This window comes from Rattus rattus, chromosome 11 (genome assembly GCF_011064425.1).
Source record: "Rattus rattus isolate New Zealand chromosome 11, Rrattus_CSIRO_v1, whole genome shotgun sequence".
NCBI lineage: Eukaryota > Metazoa > Chordata > Mammalia > Rodentia > Muridae > Rattus > Rattus rattus.
In genome coordinates, this window is record NC_046164.1 from 97,171,073 (window position 1) to 97,194,185 (window position 23,113).

The following is a 23,113-nucleotide window of genomic DNA, read 5'->3' on the forward strand; positions in this document are numbered from 1 at the left end:
TTAATTCACTGATTGAAATGTTTATGTCAATATCAAATCTCTTAGTTTTTTTTTCTGAGACATATTTGTAAGTTGTCCTTTAACTGAAGAGTTTTAGACCTACACATTAACTGATTGTCATGTTTTCTTTCAGGCCCACTAAAGTTTTTTGGCTTTGTTGCAAAAGAAGGTCAAGGTTTAATTTTTCTCCGTGGACATGCTTGCAGATTAAGAGTTATGACAGCCCAAGAAGTAAAGAAACATGCAGTTCTCCCTCCTATCATTAGTAGAAATGACAAGGAGTTTCTGGAAAGCATGCAAAGATACATTATTACAGAAACCAAAAGAGTGGGTTGCAACGAGGAAGGACCTCCTGATGAGTATTACACCATTTACCGAAACGTTTTCGACAAGGTACCATAATGCTCTTGAGTAGGGCATGTTTCCAAGAGGCTATCTGTTACCCAACTTAACTGCCACCTCAGCATGCCACTGCCTGCCTGACCACCACTCTCTGGATGCTAGCTTGGAGAAGTTCATCCATGTTTGTTAAACAAGGATGAAGAGGGAAAGCACAAGTGCAGAATTTACATTTCCTGATGGCTAGTTAGTTAGGCTAGTTAGAGTCAGTTATTTTAGTTTCGCAAGCAGTTTTTTTTTTTTCAATAACTTGGTTGTCCCTTCTGGGAATCATTTTTACCATTTCAAGAGAAGGTGCTAATTTGCTAGAATTTGCATTGTGAACAAGAACTAGTATTTTATGTTCTGGGTTTGTTTGTGGTATCAGTAAAATCTTGGTTTACATATGACATGGCATGTTAAACTGAGACCTCTTGAGCCAGGTGCCAGATGCCAGTCATCCCAGTCTGAAAGGAGGCTGAAGCTGGAAAATACTTCGCAGCCAGGAGTTGGCAGCCACCATGGACAACATTATGACATAAAATCAATGAATGAATCAATGAATGAAATTTCATCTAAAGAGTCTGAGCCCTCTTAGAGGTCTAGATATGGTAGTATTCCTTTTCGTCCTCCACTCTACTGCTTTTCTGTATATTCAAAATGGTATCCATCTGTGTTCTATTGAGATGTAGTTCTTCTAGAACACTGACATGGTCATTGATCGCAGAATCGCTGCAGTCGTATTGACTATTCATTCATTCATGGATCTAGCACATACCCGGAACATGTGAGACAGAAGTAGGAACAAGTAGCAGGGTTCTTAGTGTGGTAAACTTTTCCTTATGAAAGGGTCCTGTCTGATGTGGATGGTGTGGCTATGGCAAAAATGAAAAGGAGCACTGTGTTCCTCAGACACCTTTTCCTGGTACTTGCTGCAGATTAATGACTTCTCTAGATGACTTGTGATGAAATGGATATCTTCCTGGATAACTTTCTCTAGATACTATTTGTTGTTGTAAAAATATAAAAATAAAAAAAGGTAAAGTTGGTCTTTTATCCCGCTAGGTCCGGCACCTCAGTGCCCCAAGATATCTGCTAGATATCTTGGCGGAATCACATCCCAACTCCGCGGCGGCCCATTGTCTCCTGCCGCTGCACACTTTCCTACATTCAAACCATCACAGAAAAGAACACACAACACAATAATCTTAGATCCAATTGATATGATATAACTGCCCACTTAAACATACAAAGCCCGATACCATCCATTCCTTAGGAACATTGATAACAACCTGTAAATACTCAGAGTAGAATCTTAACATCACTTGCCATGGCTTCTCCCCTCTCTCCTCTCCTGTCTCTCCTTCTCTTCCCGTCTCTTCCTCTTCCTTCAAACTTCTCTCCCGCCCATCCTTCCTTCTCCTCCAATGACAGGCCTCCTTCTGTCCTATACCTGTCCTACACCTGTATCTTACAAATTCAATGGGGAGAAGGTTCTGGTGAAGTCACCTGATTTCTGAGAAGGTGACTAGGCAGCTGTCCTTGGGGCAGTGGAATTAGCGTCAAAATACAGATAACTCCAGGGCAAACCACAACAACTATTTAGCTAAAAAAAAAAAAACCAAAACCAAACAAACAAAGAAAAAAAACTTGTGGGGGATAACACACCCAAGAAATGTACCAGAGAAAAGCAAGCATAATTTCAGATTTCAGAGAAAATTTTTGGATCAATTACTTTTATTCCCTATATATCATCAATATTTGAAAAACAAAGTTTTTCTGTTTTGTTTCTTAACCTATTTACATTTTTGATACTTTATTTTTTGTGTGAGTGATGAATATACAAGATTAAGAAAAACCAACCCCAATAAAGGGGCATTTGCTATGGCGCCACCTCCACACCCACCCCTCACCCACTGCACGGAAAGTGTCCTGGGGGCACTTAGTGTTTTCTGTTAACCTTTTTACTGTTCTTTTCCTCTGTTATCCTTCCTGATAGATGCTCTGCTTACATATTACTGGAAACCATGACTATATAGTGATGTGTACTGTTTGCACAGTTGTTTTTGACATGTTGAGAATAGAGATGCAATTAGGAGCTCTGACCTGATTTTCTTAGTGGAGGTGAATGAGTTCAGATTGCATTATCTCGGTGGAGAATGGAGAGATTGCTCATGGTTAAGAGCTCTTCCAGAAGACCTAAGTTGGATTCCTAGCACCCATACCATAATAGGTAGTTCATAGCTATGAGTAACTCGAGCTCTGGAGGATCTGAAACCTCTGATTTCTGCAGGTACCTGCACTCACATGCACCCATCTATACACATCTATACACAGACACACATACGAATCATTAAAAGTAGAACAAAAGTAATATAAAAATCAAGTCAAGAGACTAGATTTCAAAGGAGTAAGAAATAATATATAATTAAAAGATCTACAGTTGAGAAATGTAGACCTAGTATTATATCAGTTCATATCTCGTGTATGAAATCATACCAAGATAAGAAAGCCTTTCTCATATCTAGGATCACAGTATCTACGTAGTGACTCACAGAGAGAATGTTATAGAGTTCACTATAGAGCACAGTGACTCACAGAGAGAGTGGTTATTGTTTTTAGTGCCTACTCATGTTGAGTTTGGTTATGTCTAATTAATTATTATGTTTCACCTAAAAATCGCCTGCTTAAAAGGCTTTTGATCACTATATCTTCTGTTTAAAAAGTGCAGTACTACAGACAGAAAAATATTTCAGGTAATAGACTATGTCAATGCATACAAGTCCATTCTTACTTCAATCAAAAAAGAATATGATGCCTTTATTGAGACAGTAAAGAAAGGCCGGAGAAATGCATTTTATCTTCATGGAAAACTTAAAGTTTTGGCAGCAGAGCCTACAGCGTTGGTGTATCACCAGAGAAGAACAATCCAACTTGAAGCGAAGTGAGTCAGTAACCGGCCAGAAGGGTGCCATGCTACTGGGTGGTGATCAGTGAGTCTTTAAAAAAAAAATCACTGTTTTCCTTACGTTACTATTCTGAGACAAGAAGTCACTTTTTAGCCAAAGCTAATTTTGAATTCACCAGGCTGGTCTTGCTCAAGGCCTTCAGCCTTCAAGTTACAGGTTACAAGATTATGCCATGCCTGCCTTTAATTAAAATGTTATTTTAAGCTATATTTCATATTCCCTTCTCCTACCAATTATTACATATTTCAAGTAAAGCTATTAATTTTGCTTGAGCATTTTATGATCCCTCTTGGTATTGTGGTATCACTAAAAGGAGGAAAGTTATTTCATGCATGGATGATTTGACAGTACAAGTTCATGATTCCCACCTGAATCACAGCGCTTAATCCCATGATTCCAGCAGTAAAAATCCCACCAGAGAATAAAATCTTCCTTGAGAACAATTTTTTAAAAATTAGATTTCACTATGTAGTTCTAGATTACCTCAGACTTAACAACAATCCTCCTGTCTCAGCCTCCCAAATACTAGTTTCTTGGCTTCGATGTGGACTAATAATACTACTTTCAACTTCTGGCCTCCAGAATGGTGAGAAGATAAATGTTACTTTAAGTCACCAAATGTGTAATAATTGTGGCAATATCCCCCCAGCAAGGTGGCAGTTTCTTGTTTGTTTGTTTAAAGCTTCTTTAAACCTAGTGTGGTGGCTCATACCTGTAATCCAGCACTTGGGAGGCTGAAGGAGTAAGATAACAATTCAAAGCCAAATTTAGAAACACAATGAGACCCTTCCAAAAAAAAAAAAGAAAGAAAGAAAAAGGAAAACTAAAAATACCTTTTTAGTTGTAACTGAATAGATGGTGTTTTATGGCCAAATAACATGTACTGATTTGCAAAGGGGATCCAAGAAAAGAATTGTTCCTTATTTGTGATGTGTCAGCTCCTGAGTATGGGGTTTTTAAACTTCTAGTTCATAATGTCCAAATAATTATAATTATAAATTATTAGCCAAATAAAACAAAAACCTAGTCTGGCTTTTTTAATATTATGATCAAGAGTTAGATTGATGGTGACAGGCATATGAAAGCATTTCTGGTTTTGTTTTTTTGTTTTTTTAAGAATGAGGATTATTGATAATAATTCCAAAGCAATTCAATTACAAATAGATCAGATGAAGCAGCTGAGAATGGAGTATGACAATACAGAAGTAAAGCTCTGTGCTTCCTCCAAGCAGCTTTGGAAACCTATCCCAGGTGAAGTATCTTCTTTACAGTTGTATTTCAGAGAGAGTCACAGAAATCCATCTGCCCCTGCCTCCCCTTTATCCTTTTCTCCGTGCTAGAATTAAAGGTGTGTACCACTACACTTAGCTCTGAGTGTGTGTGTGTGTGTGTGTGTGTGTGTAACACAAAGGACATTTCAAGAGTGAGAGAGAGACATCTCAAAATTTGGTAGGCATCAGTTTTGTGTTGGAAAAAAATAAACTTGTCCCAGGGTTAGCTCTTGGAGAGTAATGGAAGCTATGGTATGAGAGAAATCCATTGGCCTAACCTCAGTCATTAGATGCTCTCTGGTTTATATTGAAGTATCCTTGATGCTATGTAAAACTCAGAAGAAGCTTGAGAATTTGCCTATTTTGTATAAGGCTAGGGTTCTCAGTACCACAATAAATGAACAAATAGATGTAAAAAAACAACCTATTAGCAGCACAATTTTGTGATAATGGTATTTATGTTTGGAAAGCCACAAGTACCTGTTAGTGTTTCTGAATTATTTTATAATACAGTAAACATTCCTACATAAGACTCAGGTTTTTGTTTGTTTTCCCATAGGGATGACCCTCCAAGACTCTGTCAATCTGGAAGCTCTCAATAAACATAAGCAGGATCTTGAAGATAAATGTAGAAAACTAAAAGAAGACATGTCAACAATGTATGTACCAGCCCAAAAGAAAGCTGACCTAGATGAGGAAATGATTGTGTTACTAAAACGGCGAGATATAGCTGAAGATCTGCACAAAGACCTGCAGTTCCGGTATGAATGGTGGTTACCGTAGGGACTGAAGGCTTTGCCTTTGTTTTCCCTCTCTCTGCCACGTGACCCTGCTCAGTGTTTGTCCGTGCTCTTTTGCAGCCATCAAAGATTGCAGGTTATTTCACACACACTGAACTCATGGATGAAGCAGAACATGAGGATTCCATTTAAAGATGTCTTGGAGAGAATTCAGCAAACCAAAGCTATCTATGGTAGTTTATCTGTATCTTTAATTAGCAAGAACAGTAGAAGGCACTTTACCCCCAGAGCTAAAGGTTTTCCTAGGCTTAGTTTTAAAAACGTAAGCAATAATATACTCCCCTCCGTTCAGGAATAACCCTCGGGACTGGAGATTGCTCAGTGGTTAAGGCGTCAGGGGACACGTGTTCAGCTCTCGGCACCCTAGGGTGTTTCAAAACTGCAATTCCAGTTCCAGAGCATGACACTCCCATACAGACATACATTCATGTAGAACACCAATGTACATAAAATTAAATGACTTTGTAAAGTGAGAGGGGGGAAAAAAACTCATTCTTGAGAATGAGGCAGGGGGAGGGGAAGTGATTCACTTTAGAAGAGGCTAGTACCATGTGAAAGCAAAATAAAATACGTCGTTGGTCTAAACATGCTTATTGTCTACTGCTAAACAGGCTGACACATCATCACGAATTGTCCTTTCAACATTTAGGTCATGCAAAGGTTGTTGATGAGCTATTTGAAGATGACCCAAACAAGACAAAAGAAGCTATAGTTATGCTTTACTACATCGAAAGGCAAATATCATTTGTATTTTGGGTTTGTTTGTTTGTTTGTTATTTGTTTGTTTGGGGTGGGTTTTGTGCTTGCCTTCCCTTTTGTTTGTTTGAGATAACATCTCATAACCCAAAAAGCCTCACTTTAGAATGCAGGATGGCCTGAAACTCCTACTGCCCGCCTCCCCCCACACACACTTCCTAACTGCTGGCTTGCAGGTTTGTCTTTTGGCGTCTGAAAATTCTGTTCTACTTGACAAACTAGAAAAAAATTAGAAATTTTGTTTTTTCATAAATTTTTATGATTTTTTTCAGAAAATTGTAGAATACCCTAGCTATTTCAATCTTTTTGTAATTATTTTTTAATTCTGACATAATTAAGTTACTTGTTACTATATTTTTTATTTTTAATTACACTTTATTTTTTCTATGAGGGTAGTGGGAATAGTGGTTCAAGTACCACTGGAAAGAATTCTTGCATAATTCCGGATTCCAGACCACCACTGTAGAGACCAGGACTTGAAGCCGCTGGTGGTATTACACGCATAGTCAAGAGCAGAGAGCAATGAGCACACTCGTGCATGCTCGACATGTATTGTCTGAGATAGATGTAGAATATTCTAGAGCATTTGCCTTCAAAGTGAACTTATAGGCTGCCAGGATGTCCTGCGATCAGCATAGGTAATACCTATGCTCTCAAACCTTAAACAGTTTTCATTGGTTGATTTGTTTGTTGTTGTGGTACAAAGAACTGGATACAGATAATTTAAAGTACTAAAGACTGTTTGGTTTTCTTACACAATATATTTTCCTGAGTCTAGCAGGATTTTTAAAATTTAGTATCTTTTTAAAAAAGATTTATTTATTTATTTCATGTATGTGAGTATACTGTCACTGTCTTCATACATACCAGAAGACAGCATTGTATCCCCACTACAGACAGTTGTGAGCCACTATGTGGTTGCTGGGAATTGAACTCAGGACCTCTGTAAGAGCAGTCAGTGCTCTTAACTGCTGAGCCATCTCTCCAGCCCACAGTATCATTTTAAAATATTATTATTACTGTTTTTATGGTCATTGGTGTTTTGCCTGTGTGTATGTCTATGGGAAGCTATCAGGAGTCCTGGAACTAAAGATACAGACAAGTGTGAGCTGCCACATGGGTGCTGGAAATTGAACAGTGCTCTTAACTGCTAAGCCATCTCTCCAGCCCCCACCCCAATGTTTATTATTTTTAAGTATGTACATACATGGATTTGTGTACATGAATCTTGGTGCCCACAGATGCCAGAGAAGTCAGATCCCCCAGAACTAGAGTTACAGGTGGCTATGAGCCAGCCAATAGCCAAACATGGGTCCTCTGCAAGAGTAGGATGTGTTTTTAACCATTAAACCATCTCCAGCCCAATTTTAGTATAGCTTTTAATATTTTGTGTGTGTGTGTGTGTGTGTGTGTGTGTGTGTGTGTTTGTTTATGCATGCGCAGGGGACTGGGTGCATATGAGTGTGCAGACCAGAAGTCAGGGTTAAGTTTCATTCTCTAATTGTTTCTCCATCTTATTTATTATTTACTTACTTATTTACTATTTAATTCACATATTTAATGTGAGTACATGCATGCACACTCAAGTCGGGTTCAAGGATAACTTAGTGCAGTCAGCTCTCTGTGCCCACCTTTACACAGGTTCTGGAGGTCAGGTTGCCAACCTTCATTGAACCCTGAAGGATCTTCTGCCTTGTCAGCATTGGGATGACAAGGTGTCTATGCTATGCCAGGGTGTACGTGTGTGGTGGGTATATGAACTCAAGTCCTCATGTGTGAGTGGCAAACACTTCACAAACCAAGCCATTTCTCCCTCAGATTCCAGCTACCAGTTTTCACTTGATAGGAAAACCTTTGTTGAGATTTGAAGTCTTATTTATTTTGCTCAATGTTGCTTTGCGTTTTCCCCCCACTTTATTCAACATTCATTTGAGGCACTCTGTGATTCCTCTTTTCCTAAGGACTAATTTGGGAGCTTTGCTATGTGAAGGAGGCTTACATGAACCTCTGGTTGAGGCTTATGTGAAGTATTATCTCTGCTTGTGTTGATGGGGACTTGCTACCTGACAGACCAGCATTGGCTTCTGAATATCAGGAACACCCCTTGGTTCTGCGGCTGGGCTGCATGTGTGTTGGGTTATTTCTCCTAGGTCCAGTTTCTAAGTAGAAAGCCCTTTCTTGATGATCTGTGAGAAGAGAAGCACCAGCTCATTGTGAACTCACTTTCTGTTTTCTGTATAAGGCTTGTGGGTACAGAGTTCAGGGCCACGTTCTAAGTTCCTCAGAGGGTAAGAATTTAACCCTGAGACAAGCAGGTCACAAAACCCCCTAGAATTCTAGAGAAACACTGAACATGGTACTAAATGAATAAATTTGGTTATAACTTACTAGATTACTATTTGTTTTTTCAGTATATCATTATACTTAATTTCTAATATTGGGTTTTGTGTATCATTGTAATATGTTTTAAAATGCTATGGTTGTAGGTTCCATGAATTAATCTCCCTTGGTGAATATGAAAAGGCAGCTTGTTTTGCAGCAAACAGTCCAAAAAGAATTCTTCAAAATGCTGGTACAATGGATAAATTTAAGGGTAAGCAAATATTTCTGAAAAAAATATATATGCAAATTATACTTTTTTTCCTTGGTAGAAGGAAAATCATATTCTGAGAGGCTAGCCTTTCATTGCCCCATCTTTATTATCTGTTGGCTCCTTAGTTATAATATTATGGGTTTCTTCTGATTATTCTAAGTTAAATTATGAAATATTTCATATATGGGAAAGCATGAAGAAATATAGTATTTATATAGTCAACACCAAGATTTTATAATATTAATTTTTTGGTCAAACATGTTCCATATGCTTTTTTTAAAAGCTTTTTTTGGTAGATTGGCATCATAAAATAAATTATACATTTTGGAGGTATGAGACTGAGTGTGAAATACAGAGGTTTCATACATACTAGGCAAATATTCTACCAGGAAGATACACCCCCAGCCCAAACACTACGTATAAAGTACATAATTTGCTAAGATTGACATGTGTACATGCCACTCACATTATCATATAGACAGACCCATGACATCATCACCACAAGCTCCCTCATGCCCATTGGCAGTTCTTCTCTTTCCACTCCTCATGCCCACCACCATCTACAGGCTCCCTCTTAGACTCCATGCAACCACTAATTTGCTCTCAGTTACCATATGTAAGTTTTTTTCTATAACTAGAACAGGCAGGTGGTGGCATATTATTATTATCATCATCATCATCATCATCATCATCATTGTTATTATTATTTGGAGTGCAGGGTCTCACTATCAGGGGATATGGGACTGGAAGGTAGCTGGAGAAGGAAGCCGTAAGTAAGTAACACAGTAGAATATTTGCAGAAGTGATCCTCCTGCACAGCCTCCTTCCAGCTGACCTACTCCCCGGCTGTGTCCCAGTCAGGCCCTGGAGGATCTGTGAGCCAGTTAATCTATTCTTTGTCTATGCTGCCAACTCTAGATGAGTGGAGGGGAGTCCATCCCAGGCCACCCAAAAGCATGGAGCCCTTTATGGGGTTGTTGGTTTCTAAATTCCCTTATATGTAATAAATGAATAAATCTTAAAAAAAAAGATTCAACATTCTTTATAATTCAATAGTATTTTCATAGAAAAATTTTAAAGAATCCTGAAATTTTTACACAAGCATAAACCTTCAAATACCCACATCAATATTGAGACAAGAAGAAGTGGGAGATATAACACATACTAATTTAAAATCATATTATAAACTTGCAGTAATAAAACAGTATCTGACCAGAATAAAAACAGATAGTGCTGGTTGAGATGGCGCATGCCGGGGTTGGGGACTTGGCTCAGTGGTACAGCGCTTGCCTAGGAGGCGCAAGGCCCTGGGTTCGTCCCCAGCTCTGAAAAAAAAAAAAAAAAAAAAAAGATGCATGCCTATAATTTTAGCTACTAAGGAAGTGAAGGCAAGAAAATCACAGATTCTATCTTTACCCTGTGTTTTTGGTTTTTTTTTTTTTTTTAAAGATTTGGTTTTTTATTAATTAATTTATTTTATGTATGTGAGTACACTGTTGCTTTCTTCAGACACACCAGAAGAGGGCATCAGACCCCATTACTGGTGGTTGTGAGCCATCATGTGGTTGCTGGGAATTGAACTCAGGACCTTTGGAAGAGCAGTCAGTGCTCTTAACCACTGAGCCATCTCTCCAGCTGCATTTTACCCTGTGTTGATTCAAGAAATAGTGCTTCAGATGGCTTCTTAACTTAAAAAATTTTTAAAGAATTTTAAACATGAATACAGGAAATATTTACATCATTTCCACTCCACCTTCTCCCTTCTTCAACTCCTCCCCACTTTCTCTCAAATTCATGACCTAGTTTTTAAATTATTATTGTTATATGCACAGGCACACGCACACACACACACACACACACACACACACACACACACACACACACAATGAATCAATTTAGTGTTGCTCATATACTTGGGATTAGATAACCTAGCAAAGAGCTAGCTCATCCCAGGGGGAAAGTGATTCTTTCTCTCTCAACAGTGATTGATCCTCTGTACTTTCATAGTCCATGAATGCAGCTTTCCTGTAATGTCTATAAGACAATATCCTGGTCCTCTGGCTATTATGATTTTCTGCATCCTCCTCTGTAATCTTTCTGAGCCTTAAGGGTTACATTGTAGATGTATCATCTGCGGTTGAGCACCCCACAGTCTCTTTTTCCTCTGCATTTTGACCAGTTGTGCATCTCTGTAGTAGTCTCCATCCTCTGTAAAATGAAGCTTCTTTGATGAGGGTGAAAGCTACACTTATTTGTATGTATATGTATAAACATTTGTAATACAATTAGAAATTATATTGGCTTATGGAAATAGCTATAGTAGGTATCTTAGTTAGGGTTTCTATTGCTAAGAAGAGACATCATGACCAAGGCAACTCTTACAAAGGCAAACATTTAATTGGGGCTTGCTTCCAGTTTCAGAGATTTTAGTCCATTATCATCGTAGCAGGAAACATGCAGGCAGGCAAGGTGCTGGAGAAGGAGCTAGAGTTCTGCTTCTTGATCTGAAGGCAGCCAATGGTTGGAGCCTGAGCATAGGAGGAGACCTCCGAAGCTCACCCCCACAGTGGCACACTTCCTCCAACAGTACCACTCCCTATGGGCCAAGCATATTCAAACCACCACATTCCAGTCCCTAGCCCCACCCCTCAGAGGCTTGTTCAAACACATGAGCCTATGAGAGCCGTACTTAGTCATAGCATAATGCAAAATACATTTAGTCCAACTTCAAAAACCGTAAGTTCAAAGTCTCCTCTGAGATTCATGCAATCTTTTAATTGTAATCCCCTATAAAATCAAAAGCGAAAAGCAGATCACATAGTTCCAACATATCATGGCATTGCCATTCCAAAATGTCATAGTGAGGAAATACTGTACTAAAGCAATACTCAAAACCAGCTGGCCAAACTCCGAACTCCAAACTCCTCATCTCCATGTCCAGCGTCAAAGCACTCTTCAGATAAACAATTCCTTTCATCCTTGTTGACTCCTATTAGCAGGTCTGGCATTCAGCAGCAACGATCTTTGTTCTCTTGGGCTGGCTGCACACCCTCTTAGCAGCCTTTCTCAGCAGGTATCCCACAGCTTTGACATCTCTAAAATCTTGGAGTATCCAAAGCAACTTCAACTTTATAGCTTTCTGTTCCAATGTCGGGAATCCACACATAATTTTCTGGGCTCCTCCAAAGGGCTTGGGTTCCTTCTCCAACTCTGCCCCTTGTAGCACTCTAGGCTCTGGTCGACTCCACTGCTGCTGCTGTTCCTGGTGGTCATCTCATGGTACTGGCATCTCCAACATGCTGGGATCTTCCACTGCATCTAGGTTTCACCAATAGCCTCTCATAGGCTCTTTTCATTATACTGAGCCTCAACCTCTTGAATGACCCCTTCATTCCTGGGCTGAACTGCAACTGAGGCTTCACCATGCTTTCCCTATGGCTTTTCCTGGCATCTCACCGTTCCAAGGCTTAGCTGCTCTTTATGACTCCTTCATGTCTTCAAAACCAGTAGCACTTGGGTGACTCTCACATTATGCCAAGCCTAGCTGCAGCACAAGGTACAACCTTGGCTATCTCTGGATACAGCTTCTTTGTGCTCTCAGAAAACACTTCCCAGAAGATTTCACCTCAGTGATGCTGGTCTCCTCCTCCTCCTCCCCCTCCCCCTCCCCCTCCTCCTCCTCCTCTTCTTCTTCTTTTTAAGATTTATTTATTTATTATAGATGAGTACACTGTAGCTGTCTTCAGATGCGCCAGAAGAGGGCATCAGATTCTATTACAGATGGTTGTGAGCCACCATGTGGTTGCTGGGATTTGAACTCAGGACCTCTGGAAGAGCAGTCAGTGCTCTTAACCACTGAGCCATCTCTCCAGCCCCTGCTGGTCTCTTCTTAATCACTGCTAATTTCTTAGCTCCAGCTAACCAGCATCAATGGTTACAGTAATTTCATGTATTCTAGACTCTAAACTCAGAGCCGCATGGTTCCCCTGCTTGCTGGGGCTGTAACATGGACCCCTTGTTCTATTACATTTTCACCAACTTTCTGTTTTCCAACACCTTCACTGTGTAAGTTTAGCTGTGTGGGATCACTCTGAGGTCACTACTCTCTTAATCTGTTCCTCTCCTTAACACAGGATTTAGCTTCATTCTACTTCTTGGTGCTCCTTTACTCTTTCAGCCATACATTTTGTATTCTCCCCTTTCTAAGCTTGCTATGCTTGATCAAAATGCTCTTCCTGAGAGAAAACCAGAGGACAAAGTCTATGCTGGGCTTTTTTGAGACTTTGTCAATGCAGTTAATTGAAATCTCTTTACCTTAGCTTCTGGCATAGAGTTCAGACAAGGGCAAAAAGCAGCAACATTCTTCACCCAAAGCTTCATAAGAATGATCTCCAGGGTAAAATTCACCCTCAGCCCCAACGTTTTCCATATTCCTACTAGTATGGGTCTTTAAGTCCCACTTAAGCATTCCATGGCTTTCCAAATCCAAAGTTTCAAAAGCTACATTCCTCTAAACAAAACATGGTCAAGGCTATATCACATACACACTGGAGTCCTAGGTACCAACTTCTGTCTTAGTTAGAACTTGCATTGCTATGAAGAGACATCATGACCAAGGCAACTCTTATGAAAGCAACTATTTAATCAGGGTTGGCTTACAATTTCAGAGATTTAGTTCATTATCATCATAGCTGGAGAAGGAGCTGAGAGTTCTGCATCTTGATCTGAAGGCAGCCAGGAAAAAATGGCATCCTCAGGCAGCTAGAAGGACGCTCTGTTCCACAGTGGGTTGAGCCTTAGCATAGGTGGAGACCTCTGAAGTCCACCCCCACAGTGACATAGTCCTCCAACAAGGCCACACTTCCTAATAGTATCATTTCCTATGGGCCAAGCATGTTCAAATCACCACAGTAGGTTCTCCTCTAGAGTATTGATAGGTGTCTAGATCACAAGCATGCACTGCCTTCTATTAACTAGGAGATGTCTGAGTTTCTGCTGGCTCTCACCAGTTTTCGGCATCCTTTGGCTTGCAGACAAATCACCATAGTCTCTGCCTCCATTTTATGTAGCCTACACAACGATACTATTATAAAAAATGTAGAATTTATTCTGTATCTATTGTTAAAGGTTTGGAAAACGTAAAGAAATCAAAAGAATAATATGAAATACAAAAGGCAAACTTATTCTTAATGTATTTGACTCAAACTTCTCTTTTTTTTTTCTTTTTGTAGCCATTGGAAAAGTTAGAGGAAAGCCTCTCCCATTACTCTTGTTTTTTGAGGCTATATTTAATACCAGTCAAGCTTTCAAACGTGCTATTAATGTTGACCTAACCTTGGAGGGAATCAAATGTGGATTATCTGAGGAACGACTTGATTTAGTTACCCACTGGGTTACCCAGGAAAAGTAAGCAAAATTAAGCTGCTAACTTAACTTCAACCTGTAGTTGATATGGTTGTTTTCCTCTGACTTAGCTGTCGTCTGTGAGCTAGAGTTTCTCATTGTGGACTAGGCAGGCCTCAAGGTCTAATGCCTCTGCCTCAGTCTCGTATATGCTGGGATTATAGGCTTATGAGGCTTATGGTAGTATATTCAGCTAATGGTTTGTTATAAATGCTGTATTTTAAGATATACTTCAGTTCCGTGTTGGAATTAATTAGAAAATATCTAAGAAGGCTCAGTCACAGAAAGCGCAGACTAAAGAGTCAATTAACTGAAGTTCACAAAATAAAATATGGCAAGCTAGCAGAAGATGTAAGCTGAGTGACATGGACACAGAAGGACTGGTCAATAGCACACTTCTAGGTAGAGAAAAGGCAAGGAACCTGATTCCAGACAGGCTGTGGCACATGTGTTATAACCTAGGAGGCAGTATGTGTGGAGGAGGAACACTCCCATAGTTATACTGAGGAACATTTAAGTCAGCAGCTGGCTGCCTCTTGAATCCAAGTCTCCTACCGACTGGCAGATTGGTGCTGGTGTATGTAGGACTCACCTATCTAGAACCCAGGCTGAAACGGGGATGTGGAGTGTATGTGTGTGTGTCACATGGGCTTCCTAGTAATCTGAGTGCAACCACACAGGGAAGGGCAAGAGCCAAGGAAGAAATGACAAAGCCTTAGCCACATTTCCCAGACAAACAGTGCTTGGAACTGCTCTACCTCGAGGGAAGGGCCCAGCCTTTCATGTCTACTAGCTTGGTTGGTTTATAAAGAACAATTCTGATTTTGAACCCCTCCACTTTTTACCCCAATAAACAGAGTCCATATTTACTGCATGTCCAATTCTGAGACAATCTGTAGAGGTATCAGAATTTCATTTTAATGTTAGCAGCATTTTCTTAGACATATAGAAACACCACTATTATGTGAACCCTGATATTTTGCAGCCATTAATTAAAAATATAACTAAAGCACAATTTCCATATAAGCACTAATTAGTCATGATTTTTCTGATCATGCCCAAATACTCGTTTGGCTTATGCTGAAAATGTCTGAGTGGCACAGATGGTTGGTTCACTGCTGTTGAGTATTAACAGGTACATTTGAATATTGTACCCAATGAGGTGATTCAATTCAACTCTTTGGATAGGCCTGTTTCCTTAGTTTCTCCTAGTGGGTAGCTGTATCCCTCCACCCCCCACCCCCACAATTTTGCTTCTTACTATCTATAACAAATTTAAACTAATAGGTGCTATCATACTTAGAGCTGGGTGCTTGGGGTGGAGGGAGCACACAAGAAAACTAAAGAAAAACAAAGGTGAGGTGTAGTGGGAGGTTTTTTCTACACTGCTTTGTGGTCACATGTGCGCAGCCACCCAGGGGCTATCTTAGATCCAAGAATAGAAAACGCACACACACACGTAGCACGCATGCATACATGCCAGTTATTCTTAAAATGCCTTGGCTAACTTAATGACTGGGCACTCTTCCCCTGCTACCCCAAGCCCAGCTGGGGAAGTGACCAGTGGCCACTTACCCAGAATCTCACATTGCTGGTTGGCCTTTTTCCTCCACTACTGCGGCCCCTTCTCTCTCCCAGTCCCTGATTCTCTGTGTCCTACCTGCTCACCTCTCAGTGTCCCGCCCCATGCTCAGCCATTGGCTACTGGCAACTTTATTGATAGATCAAAAACTAAGTGGGGACGAGGACCTTCAGTGTCAATAAACACAAATACCTGGTTAAATTAAAGTATCAGAACCACCCTCTACAGGGAGATGTGGTTTTTCCTTTTAGTGTGAGTGTTTGCAAGATCTAATTATGAGCTGAGATTGTTCCCACTAGCTTTTGCCAACATCTAAAAAATTAGCACATTCTGCAGAATCTAGACAGACTCTAGGTAATTTATGAGAATACTGAGATCCCCAGTTGCATGTGGACCTTGCTTACCTGGCAATTTGAATTCTGTCAGTCTTTGCAGGAGAGTTTAAACCTTGCTTATAGACATTAAGACATTTGATCTCAATTTTCCCAAAATTATTTCCCCAAAGGAGAATTGTTTTTGGTTTTGCCAATCTCAAACCTCTACCACATTATCAATTGCTTATTGATTTACAATTTTATAGATTATTTATAATCTATTTACAGCCTTGAATTTTCAGATATTTCAGTCTCAGCCACTCATCAACAGTTTTCTGACATGTGCTGTAATGATGTGCTTGCTACAGGCTGACATTTTCTGAGAAGGTTGGCGACGCTATTTTTGCTTATGGAGAGCAGCACCCATACCACAAGTCCAGATGCTTGGCGTTAGCTCAGATTGTCTACAATGAATGTGGGCTACACAAGAAAGCTATTCTTTGCCTGTGTAGACAGGGTCAGTTTCATGAGGCTATGGAACATATACAACAACAGTCCAAGGACATTAACCCTGGTAAGTAATTTAACTCTGACATAGGAGTTGGTAATGTCTGAAACTTAGCTTACAGAATACTTCTATACATACCAGTAGGAGAGTTCCTTTGTAAATTTTCATGAAAATAAGATAGAGTTAATTGAATTTCATGCTACACATGTATTTTCTCAAAGGAAACATTTAATATGTGGCTATTACTAGAAATATATAGTATTAAAGACAAACTTATATGATAGACCACACTACATAAAGAATTTTTAAAAATAACTAAATTTTTATATACAATAATACATACAGAGTACATATATATAGTATACCGTTACAAATGAAGTATTAGTAATTCTCATTTCAGAATTTTGAATACCTAGCCTGTAATAGGATGTTATTTGAGAGAACTGTTGACTGACCCTAGTTCAATGGCCTGATACAGTTGACTAACCCTAGTTCAATGGCCTGATATCTTAACAGGAATCCCACCAGAGTGAGCTTATGGAACTGCTGGCCTGACAAACCCCCATTCCTCAGACATAAGCCAATCTTCATTTTTAGGCTGTTTGTTTAGTCTAAGAAGTTACAAAAAAACAAACAAATAAGTAAGATAGAAATAAAAAGAAATAAATGGAGAAGTTGCAAACCAGACCAAAACATAGCAATTTTAAGCCATATTTCCCAAGAAAAAGGATATTTGTGGCTTTTGAATTTGATCATTTTCAAGTAGTGAATTGATGTTTACTTAAGATGTATGTATTTCAAAGTTGTTAATGTCTTCATTCACTGATACCAACATAATAGCTGACATGACTGTCAGGGCAGTAGCTGGCTGCTTATGTGCATTATGTGCATTGATATCAACATCATAGCTGACATGACTGTCAGGGCAGTAGCTGGCTGCTTATGTGCATTATGTGCATTGATATCAACATCATAGCTGACATGACTGTCAGGGCAGTAGCTGGCTGCTTATGTGCACTATTGCACTACTCATTTTGTTGGATCTGATGTAACTTTTGTTATATCTTCTTTATAGACAGAAACTGTGTGTGTTTTCTCAGAGATGATAAGGCACAATGGGACATTTGCCAGTAGTTATACAATAGCAGAGAAGCCTGGGATAGTGGGATCACTCTACTAAAATTTGTTGAAGTAAATCATATATTGTATTATTAACTAAGGATACAGATTCAGTTTCCGTGCTGGTTTTCTATGTAAAGGAATTATAATAGTGTTTAGATATAAAATATGGCTCTATTCTGCTTGGATAGTAAGCAAGGAGAGTGGATCAGATTTGGAATTTCTAATTAGAAAGTTCTGCCGGTAATATTGTCAAAGAAATCAATTTATAGGAGAGAAATTTGAATAGCTATTGAGTGAGAGAGAGAGAGAGAGAGAGAGAGAGAGAGAGGAGTTAACTTCAGCTGTTAAAGCTCAAGATGAGTGATTTAAGCCATAAACTTGTTACTTTTCTAAGAAAATATTTTCTTATTTGTTTCTTAATAGTCTGATTTAATTGATGTAGAATAAATTAAATAATTTATAAATTATTTAATGAATTCCCTCTCTCTTAATCTCTTTTTCTCTATATGTATGTATGTGTGTGTGTGTGTGTGTGTGTGTGTATATATACACACACACACATAGGCACACATAATAATAAATGTTTGAATATTGGCACCAGGAATAACATTTTACGTTATATCATATGTAATTCAGAGAAAATTAACATCTCTAACACTCTTTCCCTACTGGTAATAAAAAAATGGTAACATATCACTAATTCTGAGTAGCAAAGTCAGTTCATTACTATCGGTTAGTTCCTGGCACACAATACATTTGTTCAGTAAAAACTAGATTACCCCTTATTGACTTTTAGATGCAAATTACATTTATAACAGTTAACAAAAGGCCTAGAATTTATTTTGAAAATTATTTCTTGTGGCCTAAAAAGAATATCTTATGTTGAAAATTTAGGAAATTAGCCAGGCAGCGGTGGCACATACCTTTAATCCTAGCACACAGGAGACAGAGGCAGGGAAGTCCCCAACTTTGAGGCCAGCTGATTTGCAGAGTATGTTCCAGGACAACCAGGGCTACACAGAGATATCCTTTCTCGAAAACAAGCAAAAAGAAGAGGAGGAGGAGGAGGAAGAGGAGGAGGAGGAGGAGGAGGAGGAGGAGGAGGAAGGAAGGATGGATGTAAATTTATAAATATACAACTGTAATTGCAGTTTGGGATACTTTAGTGTTTAGAGAGCATATTAAACATATGAACTTCCTTTTCTGGGGTTAAAAATGGTAAAATGTGTTCACAGCCTTCGCCGCACCACCACTGCTCTCTAACGCCAGCGCCACCTCCTATTGACAGCCACTAAACGGTGTGTGTAGCTTTTTATCATGCAGTAGATTCCAGCCATTCACTATACTTTCCTAACGGAATTATCCTACATGCAAGGACATGTTTTTAATGTTGTCTGTCTTCTGCGCTGTTCCTGTAAGTTTGCTATTAAAATACATTAAACTATAAAAAAAATGGTAAAATGTCGGCATGAGAAGATGACTGAGTGGATGAAGAAGAAGTGTGGTGGCCTGGACTGGAAGAGCAGACTCTTGCAAGGTCACTTCTAGTGACCTCTGCTGTCACCAGCAACAAGTTGCCTCCCCCCAACCCCACCTAAAATAAGGAGTAAAAAATGATTGTATGTCGTCAACTTCTAACTACTTAAAATAGTCACACTGGGCTTACCTCTACGACTGATGATCTGAGTTCAGTCCCGAGGTGAAAGGGAAGAACCAACTCTCCCTTGTCTTCTGGTCTCACTTGTGTACCAGAGCACACATCCACATAGATGCACAAACGTAAATAAACAATTTTAAAAAACCCAACTACATTGTTTTATTACTTAAAAACAGACTCTTGCAATATAGCCCAGGGCCTCAAACTCACAATTCTCTTTCCTACAACTTATCAAGTGCTAGGATTACAGACATATATTATCATGGGCACTCTATTAATTACTTGTCAAAATCTCCAGTTTTGAATTTTCAAGTACTTGATACTTTTAAGGAAATCATGACTGCATTCTTTTTTCTGTGCAACACACAGCAAGAAAGATGAAATTATACTCTCTGGAAATTGGTCTGTATGTGGGCAACAAGGCATACAGACATCCACACATATGTACACACAAATAATTTTTTAAAAATCAACTGCATTGATTTATTACTTTAAAACAGACAAGAAAAACCCAACCCAGTGTTTGACAAAATTTGACAAATTCTCTCCAACTGTGGCACTTTTCAAATGTGAAAGCAGCTACAAAGGTGAAGTGGCAAGTTCCTGACTGCCAGCCCCTGTCTGTTCAACACAACGCATCTCTGTTCCCGGAGAGTGTTTACCATACATTCCCTGGTACTCCTTGTTCCGAGTTGTCCTTTCCTGTGTCTTACTTTGGTTAAAGTTGAAGAGAGTACTGTGGAGTTTCAGTTGGAATCCAAGTGAGATGTAGAGGTATGGAAAGAATACCTGGTAGTCTATGTAGGTGCTTACACACCAGGAGAGTGAGATTGTTCTGATTTGACCCACAGATGACCTGATACAGCTAATAACAGCATGCCCCCAGATTGACTTAATCAGAGGTCTTACTGAAGAAAGGAATGGGAAACCACCATCTTTATCTTTTGCGCTTACCGTACTCCATCTGTTTTCTGTGGATATGAAAAAAATTGGCATGAAGCTACTTCAGGAAGTCAGTAAAGCTGAGAAAGGTAAGTGTGGACCCACCACACTCAGGAGTGAAAGGTCTGCTAGGAGATAGACCAAGAGTGGATTGTCCACTGCTCTCCCTGTGCTCTGTCTGCAGTTTGGTCTGTAGCTGTCACTGTCGTGACCTTGTTGCCTGTCTGCCCCCGACAAAGGGCTTTGTTCTGTATTTGTCGAACAACACAGAGAGTATGATATGGGAGAGGGATGAAAACACTTTTCTACAGAAACCTTTCACAGAGCTTACAAGGGAGCAAGTTATGTTGCTGACCCAGAGCAGCACCCAGACTACAGTCAGGAGTTGTCCACCTATTTCCAAATATGGCTTCCAACATTCATGGGTTATTTGTTTTGTTTAATGTTGCTTTCAACTGGTTTGCTGTTTTCAACAAATAACTCTCTCTCTCTCTCTCACACACACACACATACACACACACACACACACACACACACACACTCACACACACACACTTATAGAAGAAGACATAGTTTAAGATTAAAGCATTTAACTTCAATTGTAAAAAGTAAGTGGTTAGTCCAGGCATGGTAAAGTTGATTACATTCTTTTCTTAAAGGTGGGTTAAAGTTTAAACAGGGTAAGTACACAGTAGGACAGCAGATTGAGTTCATAGTTTTAAATGTCCTTAAAGCATATTATTGACTTGATTTCGAGGTCTGACAAAAGTTCATTCTCCTTGAAGGCAAGAGGTATTTTCAGAAAAATTGCCATAGGTAAGTAGCCACAAGTGCTGTTGTGAAAGCGATAGTCATGAGTTATTTATGGAGTTCAGGATGATTAAATTTAGCTCAATTTTTCCAGAGTTAACAGAAATTTGTAAATATGAAAATTACCATATTAGTAAGTGTGTTGGAAAATGGGATATATTTGTTGAAGGAGTTAAAATGAAAAATCTTTACTAAGCCCAGTGAGAATGCTATAATCATTGCAAGAGGCAACACTCTTATAAAAGGTTAATGTAAGTGACCATATAAGTTAGCAATCATTTTATATGTATTTTAAGTATTAGTTAGCCATAACCTTATATAATTTAATTTCAAAATCCATTACATGCACATTTTCATGAGATAGTTTCTCTTAATGTAACTTTGCAATGACACCAAGGAGCTAATTAAATTTTACATTTCCACCTTTCATTAATTTAATATAGAAGCTTAAGCAGATAAGTTTTCAAATTGTCTGAAGTCAAAGAAAAATAGTAAATTACTTGAAAATATACTGAGGAAGATAATTTCATATCCTGAATTTATCATTACAAGTAGTAACTAAAATACTTGATAGGAAAATAACAATTGTGTTCAAAATAAAATAGCAGTGAGGATAGCAATCAAAGAAGTCTTCCTTAACAAAGATTATAAGTAACCAGGTGGTAGGTTAGACGTTAGCTCTGTAAACTGGTGGGGTTGGGAAGTAGCACCCGTTACTACTTCAGCTTCCAGAATATATGTACCAAGTCTGGCACTCCAGCACTGGAGAGTGTGGAAGGCAGGCCTCTGGGGGCTTGTTGGCCATCCACTGCAGCCCACATGGCAAGCTTGCATGCCAGTAAGAGAGCCTCTCTCCACAACAGAAGATTGGTGGTTCTTAAGGATTTCACTCTTGCATACTTATGTGACCATATATCTACAACATCATATATGTCTCCTCATACACAAAGCAAATAAACAAATAATTGATAAACACCAAAGAAAGTTACTATCAATTATCTTCCAAAAGTAAATCATACTAGATTTCTTTAAGGATTTATTTATTTATTATATATAAGTACATTGTAGCTGTCATCAGACACACCAGAAGAGGGCATCAGATCTCATTACAGATGGTTGTGAACCACCATGTAGTTGCTGGGATTTGAACTCAGGACCTTTGGAATTGCAATCAGTGCTCTTAACCACTGAGCCACCTCTCTAACACCCTAGACTTCTTTAAAAGCAAACCATTTCACTTCTTTTAGGAAAATATTGGTTATAGATTCTAACTACATAGAGCATTCTCTATTTAAAGAGAGGATTAAGGTTTGCAAAGGAGTTTCTTAAACCCTGGGGCACTACTAAGCATTTATGAAGCTGTTTAAAGTATCTCGAAAACTCAAGCACAAGGTTCTCAGCACTCGATGGTTTCGAGCAGTGCCTTGTGCCTATAGGAAGGGGCTATACTCTGCTTTCTGATCTCTCTACCTTACAGCCTTCAACAAAGCTACCTTATCGAAGGATATGAGCGGGGAGCGTGGAATCATGTTACAGGGTTGAGTTGATACATTAACTTAACTCAAGAACTTACAAGACCTGGGCCTAAGCATATCATGAAACTTACTAATCCAAGGCCTGTTTTGAGAGTAACGATATTGCACTGATGTCTCTTTATTTTTGAAGGATTATCAAAGCTAACAGAAAATTCTGTAATACTGAATTTTTTTTTTCAGATGTGATCGAACATCTTGTGATGAGTGATTTATTTTGCTCCATAGAAAAGTGGCAAGAACTAGCAAATATATGTTTGCAAAATGGTTTTAAAAATTTGTCTAATGACATCATGTCCATTCTTCGATCCCAGGCTGGTGTTTCAGAAATTTCCGAAGATGATATCACCAACGTAATGGAACATGTTTTTTGGTAATTCTTTATTTTAACCACCCGAGGGCGCTTGTACAACATTTTACAGGCATTGGCTTGGGAAGCTGGTTTTAGCATAATTCATTTATAAATAAATGTTAAA

The 23,113-nt window shown here is 39.0% G+C and overlaps 1 protein-coding gene across 2 annotated transcripts; it reads left to right on the forward strand.

The window, feature by feature from the left end:
* The first annotated feature begins 74 nt into the window (after nt 1-74).
* On the forward strand, nt 75-23,113 carry Clhc1 (clathrin heavy chain linker domain containing 1). 2 transcript variants are annotated; one of them, XM_032916085.1, is made up of 11 exons: nt 75-393; nt 3,105-3,322; nt 4,465-4,598; nt 5,178-5,379; nt 5,479-5,591; nt 6,068-6,152; nt 8,661-8,767; nt 13,999-14,173; nt 16,435-16,640; nt 20,205-20,384; nt 22,821-23,113. In XM_032916085.1, exons 1-11 carry the CDS (start codon nt 217-219, stop codon nt 23,012-23,014), a joined length of 1,791 nt encoding a protein of 596 aa, XP_032771976.1. In that variant the 5' UTR covers nt 75-216; the 3' UTR covers nt 23,015-23,113. The 2 variants fall into 2 exon arrangements, with proteins under 2 accessions (XP_032771976.1, XP_032771977.1); XM_032916086.1 differs by lacking the exons at nt 75-393; nt 4,465-4,598 and having other exon boundaries at nt 3,244-3,322; nt 5,479-5,602; nt 6,079-6,152.